General features: G+C 41.3%; 2 protein-coding genes across 6 annotated transcripts in view; both read left to right on the top strand.

Moving 5' to 3' along the window:
- The window catches only part of LOC137634209 (chemotaxis regulatory protein ChePep-like), a 35,929-nt gene extending 17,076 nt beyond the window's left edge, over nucleotides 1-18,853 (top strand). The window contains exons 2-3 of the mRNA XM_068366479.1: nucleotides 18,088-18,802; nucleotides 18,837-18,853. Of these exons, the coding sequence (XP_068222580.1) occupies nucleotides 18,088-18,802; nucleotides 18,837-18,853 (732 nt within the window). The remainder of the gene's footprint in view (nucleotides 1-18,087; nucleotides 18,803-18,836) is intronic.
- Nucleotides 1-21,887, top strand: part of LOC137634471 (intraflagellar transport protein 74 homolog) — a 180,458-nt gene that overhangs the window by 71,228 nt on the left and 87,343 nt on the right. For 2 of the 5 annotated variants that reach the window (XM_068366891.1, XM_068366890.1), the window contains exons 2-3: nucleotides 18,088-18,988; nucleotides 20,982-21,038. The exons of 2 other annotated variants lie outside the window; for them this stretch is intronic. In XM_068366891.1, the coding sequence (XP_068222992.1) occupies nucleotides 18,928-18,988; nucleotides 20,982-21,038 (118 nt within the window). In that variant the 5' untranslated portion in view covers nucleotides 18,088-18,927. The remainder of the gene's footprint in view (nucleotides 1-18,087; nucleotides 18,989-20,981; nucleotides 21,039-21,887) is intronic. One more of the 5 variants, XM_068366887.1, reaches the window with a different exon arrangement.

The raw sequence follows: 21,887 nt of genomic DNA, 5'->3' as shown, positions 1-21,887 counted from the left end.
TCTGATCTGTTACCCTTCCAAAGATGATAGGCCTCCTGCTTCTCCAGATAAGCACTTTGATTTTTATAGTTAGTAAAAAGCAGAATTTTAATAATTTCTTTTATTTTTATGCTCACCTAATGTTCATATTGCAGTTTTTTCATTGCTTTTGCTTGTGTATTTGTGGAGGGTAGTATTGACTTCAAATTGTGAGGACCAAAAGTTGTAGTAGGGGCTCTGGGAGCACCATTGAGGGACTATGCCCTGTGTTTAGGCTCATACACGGGCTACCCCGGAGAAGGGAGTATACAAAGATTTTTCTTTTCTTAAACATTTGGCTTGCTGTGCTTCAGAAATATAAGCACTGTGACTTTGAGGTAAATATCAAAAATATATATTTTATTATAAGAATGATGTATTTTTTTCTATTAGTAACAGAATATTAAAAAAAAAGTGGTACTATGTCATGATATCCAATGAAATTTAGTAAAAGCTAATTTCATGCAAATTGCCTACCTTTTTTATTTCATTAAAGTCTCAACACCATTTAGTACTAATAAGCCAAGTTCAATATGTCATGTTTAGAAGGTTCAAAAGAGAAAATAGACAGTGAAGGGACCCCGTTATTTCAAGATAAGCCCTCTCCTAATTGCTAAAAGTTCACATGTTTTCATATTGCTTTTCCCTTATCTCTCTTTTCTTCCATCTTCAGTTAATTTGCTAATTCAAAACTAGTATTTTGTTTGGTTTTATTATTCTTCCTTGGTTTACAGGCAACTGGTTGAATTTTTTGTTCTTTGTAGTACAGGCTGCCCCTAAGATATTATTATTACTAGTTAAGCTACAATTCTAGTAGGAAAAGCAGGATCCTGTAAGCCCAAGGGCTCCAACAGGGAAAAAGTGTCCGGGTTATGTTCCTGACAATGTGTTGTAGGTCTAATTGTTAATAAATTGGCGACTTTGTGTACTGTGAAGTAAAAATTAGCCTTCCTATGCATGTATTTTTTCATTCGTTATATCATTTACTCATTTATTTTTCAAGTAGACGTTTGTTAGTTTTTATATTTGCTGCATTTGTAAAAGATATTTATTTTTCATGCTGTTCTTATTTTTAAATATTAAACTTGGCCGGTGAATATATAATAGCTGACATCTCGGACGGCTCGACAGAAACACAAAAACTCGCGAGCGATCGCCATGAAGGTTGCGGGTGTGCCCACCAGCGCCGACTATCGGCCAGATACCGCATATACTTGTAAACAGCTCCAGTTCTTCTCTGTCGGTCTTATCGACAAGTTGATTCCGCTCGCTGTTGACCTGGAGTTTTCGTCATTTTTGGTGAAGTACTTCATTTTGGTTGTTTTGAGCTTTCGCTGTGACGGGTGTTTTTTCTCTTCAATTAAAACTCTTGAACCCTTTTTTGGCTAGTGTTTATTGTTGATGACTTTGGATTTGTTTTGGATTTTCTTTGACTGTTCAATATGGCTGACCCTTCTCCTATCCCTGGACCTAAATTTCGCAAATGTAATGCTAGGGATTGTAACAAACGTCTTCCCAAGGCCTCTCTCGACCCACATACCGTGTGTTCTAATTGCCGGGGTAAAACCTGCCAATTAGGAGATCGGTGTGATGAGTGCGTGGTCTTATCGGAATTCGACTGGCTTGAATTTGATAAATATTCTCGTAAGCTGGAGAGAGATAGGGTGAGGAGAGGCTCCTCTAGGTCGTTGGAATTTTCCTCCTCCCATGCCCCTGAACCTAATCCTTCCCCTGTAGTAGTTGTTCCTGAACCCTCTACTAGCACTCATGAACCGTCCATGCGGGATATGTTTCTTGCCATTCAAGCTTTAGGCGAGAAAGTTGAGTCCTTAGCATCGGACCGTAACCAACTCATGTCAGATGTGAATTTATTGAAGTGTCAGAGTGCCAAATCAGAAAATCGTAGTGATAAAGTGATAAGTGCGCAAAGTGTATTTAGTGTTGCGACCGAGGGTTCGTCTGTTCGTGCTTGTCGCTCCCCTAGTCCGAGACCTCTCTCAGGCTCCCCTGCACCAGGGAGAAGTAATGTCGTAGGACTTAAGGGGACGAGAGGCTTTAACCAACGTACAGACGTTCCCTCTTTGGTATCGGGCGTTTCTCGTCAAGATCGCCCCTACCATAAGACGAGCGAGGCTGTTTTCTCCTCGTCATCCGAAGGCTTTTCGCAAAAGAAACCTTGGCGCAAGGTTTCTAGACCCTTGAAGCGGAAGTCAGTCCCTTCAGGACAGGTCCAGCGTCCTGGCTGTAGCCATTGGGACAGCTCTGACCCTTTGCAGTCGTCGGAAGACTGTTCGCCTATTAAACGTAAGCGTAACACGGGCTCCGAGAGTCTCAGTAAAGGCAATGTTTTGCCGACACAGACGTTACCATCGTCTCGGCCCGTCCCGACTCCCGTTGATCCTAAATGGGTTGTCCTGCAGGATATGCAGACTAAGCTTGCCTCCCTTATGGAGGAGTATACCGTTGAGCAGGTTCACGATGATCCTCGCCGTTACGCTGATCGAGACTCTGGCCGTCAGCCGCCCAAACGAGCTTTTACTCGTCCTTTTGACGTTATGAAACGTGATGTCGGTAGTTTGTCACGTCAGTCACGTGACATGGATCCTCACTCGCTGCAGTCCCGTGTTGACTTTCAGCCGCTGCCGCAGCCTCGTATTGACGTTCAGCCGCTGCCGCAGTCTCGTGTTGACGTTCAGGACGTTCGCCAACCAGCTCAGTTGCCTCGACTTGACGTTGAGCGTCAAGCACCGCAGTCAAAGGTTGTTTTGACTGCTCAGTCTAGGCAGTCAATGCAGTTCCGACATGACGTCGAGCGTCCATCAACTCCTGTTGTTGTTGGTCAGTCCTTTCAGCAGCGGCATGACGTCGCTTCCTCGACTGCTACTGCTGCTCCTTTGCTTGTGGACATTGCCTGTCAAGCATTGCCGCCGCGGCAGGTCTCTCCTTTTCATGAGACTCAACAATTGTCGGACGAGGTTCCTTCAGATGAGGAAGTTGCTGATCCTCAGCCTACTGATATTCCTTTGGGCATTTTATCAGACGGAGAAGAGCCTAAAGCTGCTCAACCCTCTATGGACTTTAAGAAAATCATGATGATTTTTAAGGATCTTTTCCCAGACCATTTTGTAACTTCTGCTCCTCGTTCGCCTCCGTCAGAGTTTGCGCTAGGCCTAGCTGCTTCGAAGCCTTCTTTTACTAAGCTAGTGCTCTCTCGCTCTTCTAAGAGGGCTTTACGTTTGCTAGGCGACTGGTTGATCACCAGGAGGAGTTTGGGGAAGACGGCCTTTGCTTTCCCTCCTTTTAAACTAGCTTCTAGAGCGAGCGTCTGGTATGACACGGGAGAAGTTCTCGGCTTGGGAGTCCCTGCCTCTGCCCAGGGAGACTTCTCAAGCCTCGTAGACTCTCCCCGTCGCCTGGCCATGAGACGCTCTAAAGTTCATTGGTCCTCCTCGGACCTTGACCATCTCCTTAAAGGGGTTTACAGGGCCTTCGAAGTTTTTAACTTCTTAGATTGGTCTCTAGGAGCATTAAGCAGGAAGATCTCGTCGGCCGACCAGGATGTTTCCGTGCTTATTATGTCCTGCATGGACAAAGCCATCCGTGATGGCTCCAATGAGCTCGCCGCTACCTTTACGGCTGGAGTCCTGAAGAAGAGGGAGACTCTTTGCTCGTTCCTTTCGGCAGGAGTGACTCCCTGTCAAAGGTCGGAGCTTCTCTTTGCCCCCTTGTCATCTGCCTTGTTTCCTCAACAGTTGATCAAGGATATTGCGGCTTCGCTGGTGCAGAAGGATACACACGACCTGGTGGCTACTTCTGCTCGCAAGGGTGCTCCTTCATCGTCTTATGTCGTAAGACCCAAGATCGATACCCCAGCGACTAGGTTTATCCCGCCCTTTCGTGGCAGAGCCCCCAGCAGGGGAGGCGCTCGTGCCGACGGTAAAAGAGGCAAGAGGAGAGGATCCAAGTCCTCCCGTGGCAGAGTCTGACTGCCCATGTCCTCAGACAGCGGTAGGGGCCAGACTGAACAGCTTCTGGCAGGCCTGGGAGAAGAGGGGTGCAGACCAAGAGTCTGTGTTGTTGCTCAAGGAGGGGTACAAAATACCTTTTGTACGCAGACCTCCTCTAGTAACAGTTCCTTTAGACCTCTCTCCCAGGTATCGAGAGGAGTCAAGGAGACAAGCTCTACATCAGCAGATTTCTCTGTTGCTAGAGAAGGGAGTGGTGGTGAAAGTCTCGGACCTTCAATCACCGGGATTTTACAACCGTCTCTTCCTAGTCCCAAAACATACTGGAGGTTGGAGGCCAGTGCTGGACGTCAGTGCGCTCAACGTTTTTGTTGTAAAAACAAAATTTACGATGGAGACCACGAAGTCCGTCCTAGCAGCTGTCAGAGAGGGAGACTGGATGGTCTCTCTCGACCTGCAGGACGCGTACTTCCACATTCCTATACACCCAGATTCTCAACCGTATCTGAGGTTTGTTTTCAGGAATGTGGTGTACCAGTTCCGAGCACTGTGCTTCGGCCTCAGCCCTGCTCCTCTCGTGTTTACGAGGCTCATGAGGAATGTGGCAAAATTCCTTCATTTATCGGGAATTCGAGCCTCCCTGTACCTGGACGACTGGCTTCTCAGAGCATCGTCCCGTCATCGCTGTCTGCAGGACCTTCAATGGACGTTGGGTCTGGCAAAGGAGTTGGGACTGTTGGTGAACTTAGAAAAGTCTCAACTGAATCCCTCCCAGACGATTCTCTATTTGGGGATGGAGATTCGCAGTCTAGTTTTTCGGGCTTTTCCGTCTGCCACCAGGATAGAGCAAGCCCTGCTCAAAGTCCGCCTCATGCTAAAAAAAGACCGTTGCTCAGTGAGAAGTTGGATGAGCCTCTTAGGGACTCTGTCATCCATGGAGCAATTTATCTCACTAGGGAGACTTCACCTTCGCCCTCTCCAGTTCCATCTAGACTTCCATTGGAACAAGAGCAAGACTTTGGAAGCTGTATCAATCCCGATTTCCGAGCCAGTAAAAACGTGCCTGAACTGGTGGGACAGCAACATAAGTCTGCGAGAGGGTCTGTCCCTGGCGGTCAAGAACCCAAACCACGTGTTGTTCTCAGACGCGTTGGATTTGGGTTGGGGAGCGACTCTGGACGGTCTGGAATGTTCAGGTCTTTGGACGTCGGATCAGAGGAGCATGCACATCAACTGCAAGGAGCTGTTGGCGGTTCACTTGGCCTTGACGAGTTTCGAGAGCCTTCTACGAAACAAAGTGGTAGAAGTCAATTCGGACAACACCACAGCCTTGGCGTACATCTCCAAGCAAGGAGGCACTCACTCCCACACACTGTTCGTCATCGCAAGGGACCTCCTCATCTGGTCAAAAGATCGAGGCATCTCCCTGTTGACAAGATTCATCCAGGGGGACTTGAACGTCTTGGCGGACTGTCTCAGTCGGAGAGGTCAGGTGATCCCCACAGAATGGACCCTCCACAAGGACGTGTGCAAGAGTCTTTGGGTGACTTGGGGCCAACCCACCATAGACCTCTTTGCCACCTCGTTGACCAAAAGGCTCCCGACCTATTGCTCTCCAGTCCCAGATCCAGAGGCGGCTCACATAGATGCTTTTCTACTGGACTGGTCTCACCTGGACGCGTACGCATTCCCGCCGTTCAAGATCATCAACAAGGTACTGCAGAAGTTCGCCTCTCACGAAGGGACAAGGTTGACGTTGGTTGCTCCCCTCTGGCCCGCGAGAGAGTGGTTCACAGAGGTACTTCAATGGCTGGTAGACGTTCCAAGGAGTCTACCTTTAAGGATGGATCTCTTACGGCAGCCCCACGTAAGGAGTCTTCATCAAAGCCTCCCCGCGCTTCGTCTGACTGCCTTCAGACTATATAAGACTCTCAAGAGCTCGAGGCTTTTCGAAGGAGGCAGCCAGAGCGATTGCGAGAGCTAGGAGAGCATCTACCATCAAGGTCTACCAGTCGAAGTGGGAAGTCTTTAGAGACTGGTGCAAGTCATCTTCCATTTCCTCTTCCAGTACCTCTGTAGCCCAAATTGCAGACTTTCTCCTGCATCTGAGAAATGTTCGCTCCCTCTCTGCTCCCACTATTAAGGGCTACAGGAGCATGTTGGCTTCTGTGTTCAGACATAGAGGCTTAGATCTGTCCAATAATAAAGACCTCCAAGATCTCCTTAAGTCCTTTGAGACCTCTAAGGAGCGTCGTATGGCAACTCCTGGATGGAACTTAGACGTGGTCCTAAGGTTCCTAATGTCCGACATGTTTGAGCCATTACATTCAGCCTCCCTGAAGGATCTCACCCTCAAGACGCTTTTCTTAGTGTGCTTGGCTTCGGCTAAAAGGGTCAGTGAGATCCATGCCTTTAGTAAAAACATCGGCTTTTCTACAGATAAAGCCACATGTTCGCTTCAGCTTGGTTTCTTGGCCAAAAAGGAACTGCCTTCTCGTCCTTGGCCTAAATCTTTTAATATACCTTGCCTATCAGAGATCGTAGGCAACGAGCTTGAAAGAGTACTGTGCCCAGTTAGAGCTCTTAAGTTTTATTTAGCTCGTACCAGATCCTTACGAGGTGGATCTGAGGCCTTATGGTGCTCAGTTAAGAAGCCCTCATTGCCTATGTCTAAAAATGCTTTATCGTATTTTATTAGATTTTTAATCCGAGAGGCTCATTCTCACTTGAGTGAAAAAGATCGTTGTTTACTTAAGGTCAAGACGCACGAAGTAAGAGCGATAGCAACTTCCGTGGCCTTTAAGCAAAACAGATCTCTGCGAAGTATTATGGACGCGACCTTTTGGAGGAGCAAGTCGGTGTTTGCTTCATTTTACTTAAAAGACGTCCAGACTCTTTATGAGGACTGCTACACACTGGGTCCATTCGTTGCAGCGAGTGCAGTAGTGGGTGAGGGTTCTACCACTACATTCCCTTAATTCCAATATCCTTTTGATCTTCTTTTGAAATGTTTTTAATCTTGTTTTGGGTTGTACGGAAGGCTGAGAAGCCTTTCGCATCCTTTTTGATTTGGCGGGTGGTCAAATGTCGTTTCTTGAGAGCGCCCAGATTAAGGGTTTTGATGAGGTCCTGTTGTATGGGTGGTCGCCCTGGATATAACAGCTCCTGGGAGTCTTTCAGCATCCTGAGAGGATGGCTGGGCTTCGTGAGGAAAGCGGACTAACAAGGCAGAGTAATCGTCAGAGTCAGCTTCCTTACCAGGTACCTATATTTATTTGGGTTTTGTTATGATATAACTGTCAAAAACTCTAAGCATATACGCCTTTATTGTATTAATACTGGTCTCTACCCACCACCATGGGTGTGAATCAGCTATTATATATTCACCGGCTAAGTTTAATATTTAAAAATGATATTTTGATTATGAAATAAATTTTTGAATATACTTACCCGGTGAATATATAAATTAAAGGCCCTCCCTTTCTCCCCGATAGAGACCCAGCGGAATGAGAAGAACTGGAGCTGTTTACAAGTATATGCGGTATCTGGCCGATAGTTGGCGCTGGTGGGCACACCCGCAACCTTCATGGCGATCGCTCGCGAGTTTTTGTGTTTCTGTCGAGCCGTCCGAGACGTCAGCTATTATATATTCACCGGGTAAGTATATTCAAAAATTTATTTTATAATCAAAATATCATATTTCTTAAAAATTCTAGTTTTAGTGCTGATGGACATTTTGAACAGGTCAGGAGTCCTAAAAATTCTGTGCACAGTATAGACAATATTTTCCCACGATATAAGGAATGATTCCATGAGGATACTTCCACTGAGGTAGCCAATTTCTTGAAAGATTCTTAATACTAGCATATAAGTTTCCAGTCATATGAATGTAGCAGTGTAAGAGCTGCCATATGAATGTAGCAGTTGAAGAGCTCAGGCAACAGTTACCCCAATTTAAAGTTGGCAATTTTAGCAGTAGGATCATAAGGGCATACAATGATTAAACGCTCATTCAATATCTCCCTCCTGATTTCTCCACTTGAATGTCCAGTCTTGAAAATCAAGAAGTGATTACTATACTTTCATTTGGTGAAACAATGGGGCATCCCTTATTTCGGGCAGTCTCGCCTATTCATCACTTTACTTCCACCATTATTGTTTAAATAATAACATAACACTTGGTTTTGTGTACCTTAACAGGGCATTGAGACTTTAGTGAAGGTAAACTCTTTGTACTGTTTTTAAGAAATAGGAATATTGCAATCAGAATCTGAAGCTTTTGTGACATTGCTTTAATGTACCAAGCCTTTCAGCACAAATTTTGAACCCATGCAATGATTAATGTAGTATTCTGGTTTTGTAGTGAGTAATTTCCTGTGTGTTTGTTATCATTTTAAACATGGGAATTGACTAATTGATGAAGACTATTGGAAAAGGCAGGAGATCAAATAATGATCTCAAAGTTCCTTTTAAGATAGAAAATGATACCTGGTTTTGTTTAAGATTACACTAACACACTGTTGTACATATTGTAAATATTTTGAGTGATTTATGAAGTTATTGTAAATAAGTAGTACTGTACTGTATAGTGTAACCTTATGCTGTATATTGTTAGAGAAACTTGAATGATATAACTGTACAAATGATTTTGGTGTTACTATAATATTTATACATTGATCACAGGCAAACTTAACAACTCCTTTTGTGCTTATTTCTCATGAAATTTTATTGAATTAGTTAAATTATTTTTATATTATTTTTAAAACTGTGCAGATTGAATACATATTGGTAAATTGCAATTTTCAAATACGAATAGGAAATATCAAACTTTACAGTATTATTTAGAAACTAATATATATAAAAAACCATATTTCTTATTTCATCAACTGTTTCTGCCTTTTTTTCAGTATACGGGAAGTTTAATAATTTTAGAAGAGATTAATTTTCAACATATATTTTTGAAAAAGTGCTCCATTGAATAGAAATACCTGTAGTAATTATAGAGATGAATACACTTATTTTTACACTTTCATTGTACAATATAGATACTTTTTGTTTTGGGTTTTAAACAAGAATTTTGTAAATTGAGTCACTGCAACCAGTCTTTACTGCTATCACAAACTCATCAGTTTGCAATAGTCCATTCTACAGCCAACAGCTTCCTCATCATACACTAAGGAAAAATAAGAGCCCTCTCACCTGGTCATGTATACATCCATGGTGGTTTATTTTACTCCCTGTGTGTCTGGTAAGGAAAGGAGTCAACCCCTTCCTTACCATATTTACTCCATTATTTTCATAAATCTCTCCTGATTTACATTACAGTACTGTACTTCATATTTATTCCTTTTAATTTTTAATTTTTAGTTGGAGTTCTTTTTGTTTACAATACCTTAGTATCAGCTGGTGTTATAATTTTTCACATAACCCAATGTCCCATAACTGTTCCCTAATGATTGTCCTTTCCATTGCATAGGGTTACTGTTAAGTGTCATGGTATGGCAATTCAGTCTGTATGTATACCAGTTTTTTGTTCCTTTGAATAGCTGCCATTATTGTCATTGCCTACATTGTTAGATTTTTCTAAATAGCCAGATTTCTTTAGTAATACAAACTCATCAATTTACTTGATAATTCCTATCATTAATCCATAACCTTCTTGTACTCAGTCCAGTTGACACAAGGAGTAAGGTACAGAAGGTCCTCAACTTAAAAACATTCAACTTAAAAACATCTGGAGATACAAACACAAATCTTACTGAAAATAACAAAGATAAGATAAAGAAATACTGTAATAAAATAATAATATATCATTTGAGTCAGTAAGCAAAATGTCATTTGTAATAATCTGATATTGATTTTGAAACCATACTATTTGCTGACTTTTTTAGATGGAAATAATAGGCATGGGATTCAGGTTAGGCTTACTCTAGGCCAAAATGTAACAAAATTCGACTTACAAACGAATTGTCTTACAAACGGTGTCTTGGAACCAATTAAGTTTGTAAGCTGAGGACCTTCTATACCATCATTAGCGCCGCAGACTTTCATGAATACATTCCCAGCCTAGTCTCGTGGCAGATCTTTTTGGGAGTAGTATGTGTAAGGGAGCTGCTGACTACAGGGCAAGCTAATGCTAACCGGGGGATTTGTGGTAACGTATTGGAAAAATCCCTATCTGATTATCTGCTGGACCAGAGTTTGAAACCCATTCAAGGTCGATAGTTTCTTGTAGTGCTTGCAACCTTACCGTTATTGTGAGCTAGGGGAGGGGTGTTTTGGGGGAGCCTATAGGTCTACCCTGCTGATTTGTCAGCAGCCATTACATGGCTCTCCTTTGTGTTAGTTTGATGGAGAGGGACAGTGGGCATTGATCATATGTGTATATGGTCAGTCTTTTAGCGCAACATCACTGTCCCTTGCCTCTGCCATTCATGAGTAACCTTTAAACCTTTAAAAATTAACTTTGTTCTATAAATCCATGTTTATGTAAAAATCAAAAATCAATTTTCAATATTTAACTTAGCCGGTGATTATATAGCTGCAACTCTGTTGCCCGACAGACAACTCTACGGTAAAAACTCGCCAGCGATCGCTACACAGGTTGCGGGTGTGCCCAACAGCGCCATCTGTCGTCCAGATACCCAGTACTCAATGTAAACAAAGACTCAATTTTCTCTCTGTCGAGCTATCGACAAGACGTACTTACTCGCTATGCTAAACTGGAGTTTTTTCACAACTAATTGGTGAAGTACTTTATTCTAGTTTTGAGCTTTCGCTATGCAGGTGTTTTATCTTCATCTTAAATCTTGAACTCGTTTTGGATAGATTTAATTATGGTGACAAAGAGAGTATGGACTTTCTTTCACTTTTAAATGGCCGACCCTTCCCTTAGACGGAAGTGTGTTTAGGCTTTTAGTAATTATCTTATCACGTTATAGATTTTCCTCTATATATTTTATATCTCTCCGCCTTTATTAGGCCTCTTCGATTAACTTTCCATTTATTATAAACATATAAAAATAAATTTTAATGTTTTGTTTATATAGACCTTTCCTGAGAGTAGGCGGTCCTAACTTGGAAACCGAAGTTAATCAACGTTGAGCCCTTTATATCGTAATTAGCTTTTAAAGGATTTAAAACTTTTTAAATGTAATATTTTATGAAAGAATTTCTTTGATAGTCTTCGTACTGTTTTCAAAGATGAACTAACGTTTTGTTTATTTATGCTACGCAGTTGTTGACGTTCAGGACGTTCAACATGCGCTCTATCGTTACGATAGAGAGAGAGTGTATCACGGTTTCACTTTGCAGTAAGAGTAAATCGATTCTGACGTTTTGTTCCTTCTTTCTTAGCTTAAATGTTTTAAATTCTATTTTAAAGGAACTTTTTATTTGAAAAACCTTTCAGTTTTTTCCTTTAGTCAAATAACATGTTTTTTTGACGAAATATAATTGGGCTCTTCTCTTAGGTGCGAAATCAAGAGAGAAAGAGAGAGAGAGATAGAGACGGAGGGAGAGAGAGGAGAGAAAACGTTCCGTTCAAGCGGGTAACGTTGTTCTCGAGTTACTCTCGTCCCTAGTCGCTGTACGGGGAGGAAGGATAAAACGTTTTTAGTTTTTTATTCTCGTCCCCAGGCTATGTGCGGTGAGAGATTGAAAACGTAGTTATATGAACTAGTGTTTAGTCTCTTTCCCAGCCACTGATTTTTTTATCTTAAAATATGTTTTCTGTTTTTTGCTGGTATTAATGAGCTTGCATTATACGACTGATTTCGCAATTACTACCTTTAAATGAAGGGTAGAATTGCGTGTTTCAGGTAGAAATCAGTAAAAGTTTCGATTTCAGTGAAATAAGTGCAAAACAGAAAATCGAAGTGATAAAGTGATATGCGCAAAGTGTTACAGTGTTGCGTCCGAGGGTTCGTCTGTTCGTGCCTGTCGTTCACCTAGTCCGGGACCTCTTGCATGCTCCCAAGCCCAGGGGAGAAGTAATGTCAAACGACTTATGGGTTCGAGAGGCCTTGATCAACGAACAGACGTTTTTCCCTCTATGGTATCGGGTGTATCTTACCAAGATCTCCCCTACCATAAGACGAGAGAGACGTTGTTTCTCCTCGTCATCCGAAGGCTTTTTGCATAAGAAACCTGTCACAAGGTTTCGAAGCCCTTAAGCGAAAGTCAGTCCTTTCAGGACAGGTCCAGCGTCCTGGTTACAACCATTAGGACAGCTCTGACCCTATGCAGTCATCGGATAACTGCTCGCCGCCTAACAAAAGCGTAACACAGACTCCGAGAGTCTTTTTTTGTTGGCAAAGTGTTGCGGTCTCAGACGTTACCCTCGTCTCTTACCACAACCATTTCCGTTGATCCTTAATGGGTTGTATGGCAAGACATGCAGTATATGCTTGCCTCCCTTATGGAAGACTATTCTGCCGATTAGTCCGTTGAGTCTAGCCGTTTATCTCATCGATATCCTGGCTTTCAGCCAACCTAACGTTCCTTTGTGCTTACTGTTGACGTTGGCGTAGCTTAGTCACGTCAGTCAGGTTGTTTAGAACCACACTCGATGCGGTCTCGTGTGGTTTTTCAGCCGCATTTGGACGTTAGGCCACTTGCTGATGCTCCTGTTGACGTACAAGACGTTCACTAACAATCAGAGTTGACTTGTTTTGACGCTGTGCGTCAACCTCCGCATTCTAGAGTTGTTTTGACTGCTCAGTCTAGGCAGTCAAAGCAGTCTCGAGTGGACGCTGTGCGTCCTCACGCACCTGTTGTGGTTGACAGTTCAGTTGTTGACAGTTCACAGACTGTCAAGCAGTTACATGACGTTGCGTTCTGGTCCGCTACTAATGCACCAGTGAGTGTGGACTCTGCTTGTAAAGCATTGCCACCACGGTAGGTCTCTCCCTTGCTTGAGACTCAGCTTTTATCGGACAAGGTTCCTGTAGATGAGGAAGTTGCTGTTCCCCCTCCTACTGATATTCCCTTGAGGACTCTGTCAGATGGAGAGGAGCCTAAAGCTGCTTAGCCTCCTATGGACTTTAATTAAATCATGATGATTTTTTTAAGGATCTTTGTCCGGATCTTTTTGTAACTGCTGCTCCTCGTTCGCCTAAACGTCAGAGCTTACACTAGGCCTAGCTACTTCGAAGTCGTTGTTTTTAAGCTAGTGCTCTCTCGCTCTCCTAGAGAGCTTTACGTTGGCTAGGCGACTGGTTTTTCACCAGGAGGAGTTTGGGGGATACAGCCTTTGCTTTCCCTTCTTTTAAACTGGTTTATAGAGCGAGAGTCTGATATGACACGAGAGAAGTTCTCGGCTTGGGAGTTCATGCCTCTGCCCAGATAGACTTCTCAATTCTCGTAGACTCTCCCTGGCGCCTGGCCAGGAGACGCTCCAAGTTGTTTACAGGTCAACTTCACAGCTGTTTTCGAGCCTTTGAAGTTTTGCTGTACAATTATGTCATGCATAACAAGGCTTTCAGGGATGGTAAGCGGTACCGCCTCAGTCGCTAACCCCGTCTGTTGCCACACCTGCTCCCGTAGACCCTAAATGGGCTTTGCTGCAAGACATGCAGTCCAAGCTTGCGTCCTTGATAGAGGACTTTAATGCAGAGAAGGTTGCTACCGAACCTTCTGGCCAACAACCTTCCAACCGGTCGGTTGTGCGCCCTGTTGACGCTGAGGTAACCTACTCGTGTCTGCCAGTTGAGGTGGTTCCTCCACCGATGCGACCCAGTGTGGGTTGCTAGCCGCACGTTGACGTTAAGCGACGCTCGGAGGTGGTTGTTGACGTTCAGGACGTTCAACAACCAGCAGAGGTGACTTGTTTTGACGCAGTGCGTCAACCTCAGCAACCCGGTAGGGTGTTGACTGCACAACCCAGACGGTCTAGACAGTCTCGGGTTGACGCTGTGCTTCCTCGCGCACCCATGGTTGTTGACAGTTCACAGACTGTGCAGCAGTTCCATGATGTTGCGTCCGGCTCCGTCACGCATCCACCAGTGCGACCGGACTCAGCGAGCCAGACGTTGCCCACTCCGTTGCCGTTTCCTCATCAGTTTTCGGATGAGGAACCCTCTGATGAGGACGTTGCTGAACAACAAGACGATCAGCCCCCAGAATAGATCAAGCCCTGCTATCCATCCAGAAGATGCTGAAGAAGGAACTCTGCTCAGTCAGGCTGTGGATGAGTCTGGTAGGGACGCTGTCATCCGTGGAACAATTTGTGTCACTAGGAAGACTACACCTCCGTCCTCTTGAATACCATCTAGCTTTTCACTGGAAAAAGGACAAGACGCTAGAAGCGGTCTCGATCCCGGTTTCCGAAAAGATAAAGTCTTGTCTGACTTGGTGGAAGGACAATATCAACCTAAGAGAGGGTCTTCCCCTGGCTGTTCAGACTCCCAACCACGTTCTCTTCTCGGATGCATCGGACGTGGGCTGGGGCGCGACACTAGACGGTCGGGAATGCTCAGGACTGTGGAACTCGAGTCAGAGGAGCATGCATATCAACTGCAAGGAGCTGTTGGCAGTACATCTGGCCTTGAAAAGCTTCAAGTCTCTCCTTCGAGGCAAAGGGGTGGAAGTTACCTCGGACATCACCACGGCCTTGGCGTACATCTCCAAACAAGGAGGTACCCACTCACTGACGTTGTACGAGATCGCAAGGGACCTGCTCATCTGGTCAAAAGGTCAAGACATCTCCCTAGTAACGAGGTTCATCCAAGGCGACTTGAACGTCATAGCAGATTGTCTCAGTCGGAAAGGGCAAGTAATTCCAACCGAATGGACCCTCCACAAGGATGTGTGCAAGAGACTTTGGGCCACTTGGGGTAAAACCATCCATAGATCTCTTTGCAACCTCGCTGACCAAGAGGCTTCCAATCTATTGCTCTCCAGTCCCGGACCCAGCAGCAATACATATAGATGCTTTCCTACTAGATTGGTCACATCTGGATCTCTACGCATTCCCACCGTTCAAGATTGTCAACAAGGTACTGCAGAAGTTCGCCTCTCACGAAGGGACAAGGTTGACGTTAGTTGCTTCCCTCTGGCCCGCGAGAGAATGGTTCACCGAGATACTTCGATGGTTAGTAGACGTTCCCAGTAGTCTTCCTCTAAGGGTAGACCTTCTACGTCAGCCACACGTAAAGAAGGTACTCCAAAGCCTCCACGCTCTTCGTCTGACTGCCTTCAGACTATCGAAAGACTCTCGAGAGCTAGAGGCTTTTCGAAGGAAGCAGCCAGTGCGATTGCTAGAGCAAGGAGAGCTTCTTCCATTAGAGTCTACCAATCGAAGTGGGAAGTCTTCCGAGACTGGTGCAAGTCAGTTTCTGTATCCTCGACCAGTACCTCTGTAGCTCAAATAGCTGTTTTTCTCTTATACCTGAGAAAAGGACGATCCCTTTCAGCTCCCACTATCAAGGGCTACAGAAGCATGTTGGCATCGGTCTTCCGGCATAGAGGCTTAGATCTTTCCAAACATAAAGATCTGCAAGACCTCCTTAAGTCTTTTGAGACCACCAAGGAGCGTCGTTTGGCTACCCCTGGATGGAATTTAGACGTGGTACTAAGATTCTTCATGTCAGACAGGTTGGAGCCGTTACAATCAGCCTCCCTGAAAGATCTCACTCTTAAGACTCTTTTCCTGGTATGCTTAGCCTCGGCTAAAAGAGTCAGTGAGATTCATGCCTTCAGCAAGAACATAGGATTTTCGTCAGAAAAAGCCACTTGTTCGCTACAACTTGGTTTTCTAGCCAAAAATGAGCTGCCTTCTCGGCCTTGGCCTAAATCTTTCGATATCCCCAGCTTATCGGAGATCGTAGGCAATGAACTAGAAAGAGTCTTATGCCCTGTTAGAGCTCTTAAGTTCTATTTAAAGCGTACTAAACCTTTACAAGGCCAATCTGAAGCTTTATGGTGTTCAGTTAAGAAACCATCCTTGCCTTTGTCAAAGAATGCTTGGTCAGACTTTATCAGATTGTTAATACGAGAAGCTCATTCACATCTGAGTGAGGAAGACCGAACTTTGCTTAAGGTGAAGACGCACGAAGTTAGAGCTGTAACAACTTCCGTGGCCTTTAAGCAAAATATATCTCTGCAAAGTATAATGGACGCAACCTATTGGAGAAGCAAGTCAGTGTTCGCGTCATTTTACTTGAAAGATATCCAGTCTCTTTACAAGAACTGCTACACACTGGGACCATTCGTAGCAGCGAGTGCAGTAGTGGGTGAGGGCTCAACCACTACAATTCCCTAATTCCATACCCTTTTAATCTTTCTCTTGAAATGTTTTTATTGTTGTTTTTTGGGTTGTCCGGAAGGCTAAGAAGCCTTTCGCATCCTGGTTGATTTGGCGGGTGGTCAAAGTCATTTCTTGAGAGCGCCTAGATTAGGGGTTTTGATGAGGTCCTGTTGTATGGGTTGCAACCCTTGATACTTCAGATCCTAGGGGTCGATCAGCATCCTAAGAGGATCGCGAGGCTCCGTAAGGAAGACTTACTTAAAAGGCAGAGTAATTGTTCAAGTCGACTTCCTTACCAGGTACCTATTTATTTTGTTTTTGTTATTTTGATAACTTCTAAAATGAAATAAAAACTCTTAGCTCATAAAAGTGTAAACATATATTGCTGGTCTCTACCCACCCCCCTGGTTGTGAATCAGCTATATAATCACCGGCTAAGTTAAATATTGAAAAATGTTATTTTGATAATAAAATAAATTTTTGAATATGCTTACCCGGTGATTATAAATTAAAGGACCCTCCCTTCCTCCCCAATAGAGACGCAGTGGGACGAGGAGAAAATTGAGTCTTTGTTTACATTGAGTACTGGGTATCTGGACGACAGATGGCGCTGTTGGGCACACCCGCAACCTGTGTAGCGATCGCTGGCGAGTTTTTACCGTAGAGTTGTCTGTCGGGCAACAGAGTTGCAGCTATATAATCACCGGGTAAGTATATTCAAAAATTTATTTTATTATCAAAATAACATATTTCCTTTCAACTTCTTTCACAGCGAGTACCGAGCTAAACATCTATGTTTTGTAAATTTTATCTGTAGACTTGGTGTTGCTTTGTAGTGCTGTACAAGCATGTTTACTCTAATTTATTTCCATAGATGTTTGATGATAAACACTATTGCTTTATTAGTAAGAATGTTTTGCGCTAAATGTATCATTCAGATTGTGTGAAATATTGTGAATTTTATTTCAGTTGTTATCAGGAGTGATTTTTATGAAGATTAACACTATTTGTTTCCAGGATTTTTTAGGTATTCCGAGATTAGTGTCAAATAATGATTTGTTTAAATGTTTTAACTTATAATTTTATGCTACAACTATAGTTTGTTATTCATTCATGTAGATTTATAAATGGTATAGGTGGGGAATTATTATATACCTGTACTGTATTGGTATGGTTTTTCCATTGCTTTTTTAAAGCCTCCATCAATGCTGTACATGTGCTACTATATGTTGTACAGTATACTGCACTGTAATATTATACTGTATGTTTGCACTATTAGTATAGTTGAATGTGTATTTACTGCAGATAGGTCAGAAGTATGTTCCAAATGAATTTAACTAAATAAAAAAAGGATACCATTGGTTCTTAATACATTTAAGACCATTTACTTAACTTGTATCCTGGAGTTAGAATCATGGCATTGAGTTGTGTGAATAATGGTTGTGGATAGACATTAGAAAATAGATTTCCAAGACGAATTGGCTTTAAATATTTGAATGTGTAGTACAGTAATTTTTTTCTAGTATTGTACACAATGTATATTAGACACAAATAGAAATAGAAGCAAAACCTTATGTTGCTATCGTGGAGTTTTTTACTTGATTCATAAGCTAAATATTCTTAAAATAACATGGAATCCTCTGTGTGCTTTATGTGAAGCATTTCATCCCAGTATTTAGTCACCCTATTTTCTTTGGTGAACTGTATTATATTTTAAAACTTGAACCCTTATAATGTCTGTGTTTTGTTAGATTCTTTAGTTCCAGATAGTAAATTTTTTCGTTTTGTCTGCTGGTTTGAGGTTATTGAAATTTTCTCATCACACTAGAGTACTTTAAACTTACTAACTGCTTCCAGGAAGACATAAAGGAGTCAGAGGAGAATGATGCAAGAGAAGATATAGATTTTCCAGTGGAAGTGAATGATCAGCAAGACAAAGTAGAGGAAAGTCAAGGAAGTGGTAAGCTTGAACAGAAACTGTTAGAGTCTGTAAATGATCTAAGAGAAGCCATAGATCCACTGCAAGGGTCTTTTAATGCGCCAGAGTTGTCCAGAGAATTAATTGGTAGTGAAACAGTAGTTGCAGAGGAATTAAAGGAACCGGAGACAGACTCCGAGGAAATTATCGAGGCTCCAGGAATAGATGACATTCCATGGAATGCTTCTGAAGGATTAGAAAATAAGGAATATTTGTTATCGGATGATAAACAATCAGATGAAACATATCAAGAGCCTTTTGGGTCTAATGAAGGTTCAGAACAACTTGAAAAAGCTGAGAAGTTTGTAGAAAGTGAAGATACTGAAGAGGCATCTGGAATAGTTCCAGAAACTGTAGACCCCAAAGAAATTGTTGAGCCTCTGGTAAAATCTGAAGAAAGTTCAGCACCTGAAAACATTGTTGAACCACTAATCAAATCTGAGAAAGTTTCAGGACTTGAAGAAATATCTGAAGCAACAGATAAAGCTGCGAAAAGTTCAGGAGCTGAGGAAATTAATGACGCACCAACGAAAATTGAAGTTATAGTACCTGAAGAGCCAATTACATTACCAGACACTGCTGCTGAAGAAACAGGTAATAATGGTGAAGAGCCTGTAGAAACAGATAGAGAGCAAAGTACCTTAAAACAATTTGAAATATTACAAGGAAAGGGAAAGTTGGAAGGTACGGAAAACATATTTCCACAACCAAGTACAAGCATGGCGGAATTACCATATTCTCGTATGGGAACCTCATATGGAACACGGCCTGCTACTTCAGGTTTGTATTATAGTATTCTAATTTTTTATGTTTAATATGCTTTATAACATCTGATTGGCTGATCAGGTGAAGCATTATTATTTGTTGTACAGTATCAGTGATGTATTTAATTTCAAGCATAAAGCATCTTTATGTATATCATTGATGTTATCATTTTATAAAACCAAAGCATGGAGACTTTTTCTGTTAAATTTCTGCATTTTAAGCTCTTTTGATACAGATTTGATTACTATTGAGCTTGGTATATCTATCAATAACCAAATTTGGCTTTATCAAATGAAGATAAGATAATCGCAGTACTCGAAGAAACAGCAAAACAAATTAAAATGCCTTAGCAGGTGATAGCATAGATATTTATCTTTTAAAAACCTAGAATGAGAAGTCGCTGTGTTAAAATTTTAGCTTCTAGGCCATTGATTTTCCTTGAGAAAAGTACTCTTGTTTATTTGGCATGTGCTAATTTACTTGAAATGAGCTAGAAATTGTTTGATCACATCCCTATTAGTCATACACATGTTCCAAATGTTTCCTTTATCGCCAGTCTTTTGACTCTCAGACAAGAGTAAGTAGTGTCTGGACCCTTATGTATGAATCAACTAACAGCCTGGCTTTACAGTGCTGTTAACAACTGTGCTCTTGTTCTTGAGGCATTTGCTTGAAAGATAATAGCTTTTTATACTTTTTAGTACTGATTTGTTTTCTGTTTTTTCTTATTTGAAATTATTTATTCAGTTCCTTTTCACTCCAGTGCTTTTTTATGTAAATGAAGGGTAAACTACATTTATCAGGTTTAATTAATTACTTCCTTTTTGTGTTTTTTTTGGTTACTCATATTCAGTAACTATCAGTGTCTTTTAGATGATGTAGCTTTTTTTAATTTTGTTTCATTCCAACTTATTATATCAATATTTTGTGGAAAGTTCACACTTATGCTATATAATTGAAATACAGTTTTGAGTGATCCTGCCCAATATTTGAATTGCTACATGCTTTGAAGTGCAAGTGTCAGCAACAAACATTTTAAAACTATGATTGGAGGGGGTCTTCAACTAGCTCCAGAGAAGCATTATGCCCAGTAGTTATAGGTACCCATCTGCTGAGGTTTGAGCTATCAATTCTGGTTTGTCATGCTCATGCATCAGATGTGTATCTTATTCCAAGATATTTCATAATTCATTTGGCTGCCACTACTTTTTGCTATTGGTCTGGCCAGCTAGTGTAATACCTGTACAGGCACATTTTTTTCTGAACCTCAAATCATAATTACCCTAACACTGTCATTTTTAATTTTCCTTCCTCCAAAACTTACGACCATTTTCCCTTCTACAAAATACTTAACGGCTTTTGTCTGTCAACTCCTCTATGGAAAATGATGATAAAAATAAAGGTGTTTCCAACATGCCTGATCTTTTTTATAGACATACGCCAAGTTTAAAAACTGATTGCACATACACATACATGTTAATACTGTATACAGTATATTATTCATAGGGACATACTTTATCTTAATTCATATAAAACATTTAAAGTATATTGGTGTGAAACTTGCAGATAGTATTTCATTACACCTGAGAAATTCTGTACGTTGCAGACCTATACAGTTCTTTTAAATCGATTTGAATTTTTATGCTTGTACACTAATTTGCTTGTATTCGCTTGTTAAATGAGGTAAAATACAACTGTATATATATATATATATATATATATATATATATATATATATATATGTGTGTGTGTCTATATATTTATTTTTACATATATTTATATTATACTTGTTGTACTAAATGCAGTATATATTACATAGCCTTATATTTTAACTAGTTTATTTTTTAACATTTTTCTCCCAGCTCATAACTTTGCAAGTGAAAATGTCTAAGTGGTTAATTGCACTTAAGTTGTTAATTGCACTTAATGGTACAGTAAACAGTATAAACATCCTACTTACAGTATTGTTATTTTCTTGTTTAGTATGAGATTTAATTGAATTCAACAGGGAAGAATTACGGAAATGATGATGAGCGACCAATGACACGAGGTTCAGGGAAGCCAGGTAACACTAGAGCAAATTTTAGGTGTGTGCTGACCAATACACTTATTTGGAAACTTATACTAACCCACAAAAATTCTCAGTGGTTCACACCGGAGTGTATTTTTCTGATTTTGCATGTAAGAGGAATCAATACGTCAATATCATGGTAATAATGTATATTATACATAGTTCATGAGGGAAACAGCTATTTGTAATATCTTTTTTTGTGAAAGTGATTTGTATGTGCAGTATATTATATAATACAAATGTATCAATAGAGTCCTGTTTTCCATTTCAAGATCCCTTATATCCTGGTACATTGAGCTGATGACCTATTATTAGAAACTTTATTTTGAATTGCAAGGAGATTTATAGGGTTACAGACATATCAAAATGAGTTTGGCTTATTTAATCAGGCTATTATACAGAAGCATTGGATTATTTTTTTTTGGCAAATGGCTTTTACTTTATATATTTTGTATGTTGTGTATACTCATCATAAGGAAATTTATATTTTTATAATATATAAACTTCACACAGCATTATTCTGTTTTATTGAATGTGCACATGTAGCATTTCTTTGCACTTTCCAGTCTGCATAATTATTGTTATTTTTGAAGCTTTGTGTGTTTTGAGTGTTTAAACCAGTACTGGAGTAGAGGCTTTGCTTTGGAATTAATTGAATAATTGGCTATTCTAGTTATATATAATTTTATCCATTGTATACCTCCAAATTTTTTTTTACTACTACAGTTCTGTAATGAATTTTAGTTTGCTATTTCAGGACATTGCTGGATTTTTTTTTCTTATTTTAGCATATGGCTTCAATTGCTTCTTATGTCAGCTATTAATTTATTATTTTGGACAAAT

This window comes from Palaemon carinicauda, chromosome 44 (assembly GCF_036898095.1).
Source record: "Palaemon carinicauda isolate YSFRI2023 chromosome 44, ASM3689809v2, whole genome shotgun sequence".
Taxonomy (NCBI): Eukaryota; Metazoa; Arthropoda; class Malacostraca; order Decapoda; family Palaemonidae; genus Palaemon; species Palaemon carinicauda.
Note: the sequence above shows the minus strand (reverse complement) of the source record. Positions and strands in the feature narration are given on the sequence as shown.